General features: G+C 35.2%; 1 protein-coding gene across 1 annotated transcript; it reads left to right on the top strand.

The window, feature by feature from the left end:
- The first annotated feature begins 1,651 nt into the window (after positions 1–1,651).
- On the top strand, positions 1,652–4,451 carry LOC108202119 (uncharacterized). The gene is made up of 2 exons (XM_017370501.2): positions 1,652–1,764; positions 2,370–4,451. Exon 2 carries the CDS (start codon positions 2,471–2,473, stop codon positions 4,325–4,327), a length of 1,857 nt encoding a protein of 618 aa, XP_017225990.2. The 5' UTR covers positions 1,652–1,764; positions 2,370–2,470; the 3' UTR covers positions 4,328–4,451.
- Positions 4,452–4,684: the final 233 nt, after the last annotated feature.

The following is a 4,684-nucleotide window of genomic DNA, read 5'->3' as shown; positions in this document are numbered from 1 at the left end:
AACTTTGTAAAAGTGTTGGTTAATTAAGTTAAACGTCGATGCTAAAGGTCTTGCTTGAGTACTTACAGCGTCGGTTAAATTTTCGGCCCAAGCCTTTAACATGAATAGGCGGCGGTTTTTTAAAGAATCGACGCTAAAAGTGCGATGCATAAAGATAATTTTGTACTAGTGTACAAACCAACCTGTAAACAAAAATTAAAAATCAGTAATTTAGTGATATTCTCTTTAGAAAATAGTGATTTTTTTTTGGACAAAAGAAAATAGTGATTAGTGTTGCAAAAATTAGTGATTGTTTAAAAAAGCTAGTTATAATGTGAATTTCAGTTTTGGCTTGATTTTATTGTGGTCTTGTTGCTTTCAATTGAATAGAATTAAGAGGAAAAGTAAATGTCAATCCCAACATATTTTTTGTTGTTATATTGTTGTTTTTTCAATGTTGATGAATTTTTCTCCTATTTCTAGTTGTTTCCTTAATTATGATCATTTTTGCCACATAATTTTTCATCACTTTTTCTGTTATTTCTCTCTATTAATAATAGAATTTCATAAATACCAACAAAATTTTGTGTTACAATAGACGAGAATTGTTAGAAAGTTGGGAATGACCACATATTATGAACCCAGAGAGCTGACAAATGTTTATACATATATCAATGTTATAGTATATGATTTCTGTTTTTACAAATTTAGATTGTATTATTTTACATAACGTTTAGCTAAAATGCAAATTTGTGTTGGATTGAGTATGTTTTGCCAGGGCACAGGTTGATTAATTTACTTGACCCCCCTGCTAAAAAAGGCTTCAAACACCTCTCTTTTGCATGCCAACACACAGAAAATCTTGGCCTCGAACACTCAACGAAAATTAAGCTACTCATTTTCATCATAACATGTTATATTATCCTCCAATGTCTAAAAATAAATCCCTTGAATTATATTTATTACAACTAGTTGCAGGAAAAAAGAATAGCCGTATAGAGATTGCAACCTAAAAAGAAACTAAAACAACCTCCCTAAACAAATATTTCTACTGTAAATTACTCTTTTCTCCAAGAATGTCAATTGCTTGCAAAAACTTTCTGGGAAGGGAAAAAGTAAGTCATCCGCAACTTTCTTGACTTGCTATCATCTGCCCCCTTAAGATATGCTGCCGCCGATTTGCAATTGTGTCCAGGCTTAGCAGTTTGCTCTCAAGGTCACTACAAGAATTCTCCATTTTGCCAACCGAATTTAACAACGGATATCATTCTGTTAGCCGTTACTAACAAATTGCTAACAGAACCAAAAATTTTGAGAAGCCAACCCAATACTAACAGATGCCCAATAAAAAACCGGTAGATATTTGCTAATGAAATCTTTTGTTGGTAAAATAGGCGGCAAAATTACCCGCGCGAAACTGCCTACAGAAATGCTAATGAATTGCCATCAAATTTTGTTTACGAACTAGTAATAGAATAACAACTGATTAGTAACGAAATGCCAACGCTATACCAATGGAAACTACAAATTAGTTTCCGTCACTATTCTGTCACTAATTCGTTATAAATGCAGATCGGTTAAAAGTTATATCTGTTGCTAGTCTGTTGGTAAATGTAATAACTGCATTTATTACGAGTGACCTACCTTCTCAACCTACCTTCATGAACAAAATTTCAAAGCTAGTTTCCATCCATTTCTTCTTCTCATCTGAGAAAAACATACAAGAGCTTCTTTTCTCAACATTCTAACATATATCGAAGGACGATTTATTTGCAATATATTAAGGTTAGTTTTTCTTTATTTTCACTAATTAATGTTTTGTGAGCTTCTTAAGTACGTTATTAATTATTTTCTTGACATTAGTATATTGTTTGTTATTATGCATTGTTACTAATTAGCTTGCAAATCTTAACCTATCTACACCCTGGAGGTCCATTTATTGTGGGCTTATAAATTTGTTTTTTCCCAATCGATTTCTAGACTTGCCAACGGAAAAATTGGTTGGCAAAAATGAGATGTGTTGTATAAATTTGTTAGGCACGCAAATGGTAGTGTGTGTTAGGCGCGCAAACGAGTGTCTGCACATGATTTGACCCTGCTGTGCCGTTGTTGGTTTTTGTGGATGACTGTTTTCTGTGTTATGTTTGCTTTTGTATGGTTTTGCCGCATGGTTAGGCGGGGTCTCGGCTTTTTTACATCCTAGTCATAGTATGCAGTTGTAGGGATGTATTCTTGTAGTTTTTCAAACTACTTGCTTGTGTCAGGAGTTTGTTGGATTATCGCCGGCACTGTAAACTTTCTAATTGATAAACTCATTTATGGGTCTTACTACATGCTCGAATTAAAAAAGAAAGTATATGTATAATTATTTTAATTATGAATTTTTGTAGGTTACTAAGAAGTCCAATATGAACAATGATCGAGTTTGGATGTATCAAAGGAAGGATAGTCGAGGACATTTCGAGATTTTATAAATGGGTTGGAAAATTTTATGCGATATGTTATATCTCGAGAAGAGTCCATGAATGGGACAAATGTTCAGTGTCCATGTTTCAAGTGTGAGAATCGCAAATTCTGGAATGCAGAGACGGTGAAACTGCACTTAATGAAGAAAAGGTTTGTAAGAGATTATTATGTGTGGGATCGACATGGAGAGCCATATGTTGCTCGACAAAGTGGAGAACAATCATCCACAAATTACTCCAATACCCAAGGCGGAAGAGATGATGACAACCTAATGTACAATATGGTGATGGATGCTGCTGGTCCGAGTTTTGATCCGGAGATTCCAAATGCAGAGGCACAAAAGTTATATGATATTCTAAAGTCATCTGAGAGAGAGTTATATGAAGGTTGTGAAACATCTCAGTTGTCTGCCATGGCGCAGATGTTGTGTTTGAAATCTGATCATCATTGGTCAGAGACATGTTATGATCAGACGTCACAGTTCTTCAAAAGCATCTTGCCTGAAGATAACACATTTCTTGATAGCTTTTATAGTACGAAGAAGTACATGGAAGAACTGGGGCTTCCTTCCCAGCAGATTGATTGTTGTATTAATGGCTGCATGATATACTGGGGTGAAGACATCAACATGGAGTCTTGTAAATTTTGTTCGCATGCGAGATACAAAACAAGACTTAACAAAGCCAAGAAGGAGAGAAAGAAAGTGCCTGTTAGAAGGATGATCTATTTTCCATTAGCACCGAGATTGCAAAGGTTATATGCTTGGCCTACGACAGCAACGCATATGAGATGGCATGCTGAACATGATGAAGAAGAAGGTGTGATGCGTCATTGTTCAGATTCGGAGGAGTGGAAACAATTTGATAGAGCACATCCCTCATTTTCCTCAGAGACGAGAAATGTTAGACTGGGACTTTCTGCTGATGGGTTTCAACCATTTGGTGCAACTGATAAATCATATTCTTGTTGGCCAATTATAGTAACTCCATACAATTTGCCTCTGTGGATGTGCTCAAAAGAACAGTACTTATTTCTGTCCGTACTTGTGCCCGGACCAAAAAATCCAAAACAAAAGATAGATGTTTTCCTTCAACCATTGATTGCTGAGTTGAAAATGTTATGGGAAGTTGGTGTGGAGACTTGGGATAATTCTTTGAAACAAAATTTTCGTATGCGAGCTGCTTTGATGTGGACTGTTAGTGACTTTCCTGCTTATTCAATGTTGTCTGGATGGAAAACTGCTGGTCATTTAGCTTGTCCCCATTGTGCTCATGATCATGATGCATATAGTCTTTCACATGGTGGAAAAACTACATGGTTTGATAATCATCGAAAGTTTTTACCGGCCAATCATCCATTTCGAAAGAATAAAAACTGGTTTACAAAGGGAAAGATAGTCACCGAGTCTGCCTCACCAGTCCGAACAGGTGAAGATGTGTTTCAAGAAATAGAGTCACTTGGTTTGATGAAAGTTACTGAATTGGAAAGTGAAGAGCACAATGCTAGAGTCATTAAAGCTTATAATTGTGGATGGAAAAAAAGAAGCATCTTTTGGGATTTACCATATTGGAGGACACTATCAATTAGACATAATCTTGATGTTATGCATATTGAGAAGAATGTCTTTGAAAATATCTTCAACACTATCATGGCCATTGAAGTTAAAACCAAAGATAATTCGAAGGCAAGAGATGATATCGCAATGATTTGTCGAAGACCTGAGTTAGCAATTGATGAATTGACACGAAAGTATCCGAAAGCATGTTATAGTTTGGACAAGAAGCCAAAACAAAAAGTATGTGAATGGCTGAAAGATCTAAAATTTCCAGATGGATATGTGTCAAATATGAGGCGTTGCATAAACATGAAGAAATGCATCTAATTTGCATAAATATTTTCCATAATTAGGGTGCTCATAGTTATTCTTCAAGCTAAGTGAGACACGCGTGCACAAGTAGTGGGGATGGCGAGTTTTGGGTTAAAGATGTTTGCCAAAATATTATGATTTTGATATCTAGCTATTAATTTTGCAATCAAGTTTCACTATGAATGTTGAAGGTTGATTACACATACAATATATATTATCTTGTAGCTTAAAACAGAACAATACAACATATTTATTTTAAACTTATCCATATGTGCAATATATTGTCCTTTTGATATGTCACTACACCATATATTGGATTCAACAACACTTTTTTCAGTGTTACAAGCAAAAGTGTAGCCTTACATGCCTTAA

The sequence above is a fragment of the Daucus carota genome, chromosome 9 (genome assembly GCF_001625215.2).
Source record: "Daucus carota subsp. sativus chromosome 9, DH1 v3.0, whole genome shotgun sequence".
Taxonomy (NCBI): Eukaryota; Viridiplantae; Streptophyta; class Magnoliopsida; order Apiales; family Apiaceae; genus Daucus; species Daucus carota.
Note: the sequence above shows the minus strand (reverse complement) of the source record. Positions and strands in the feature narration are given on the sequence as shown.

What these genes read in the sequence shown, in the direction of transcription:
- LOC108202119 (XM_017370501.2), top strand. Translation starts at nt 2,471, where the DNA reads ATGCGATATGTTATATCTCGAGAAGAGTCCATGAATGGGACAAATGTT.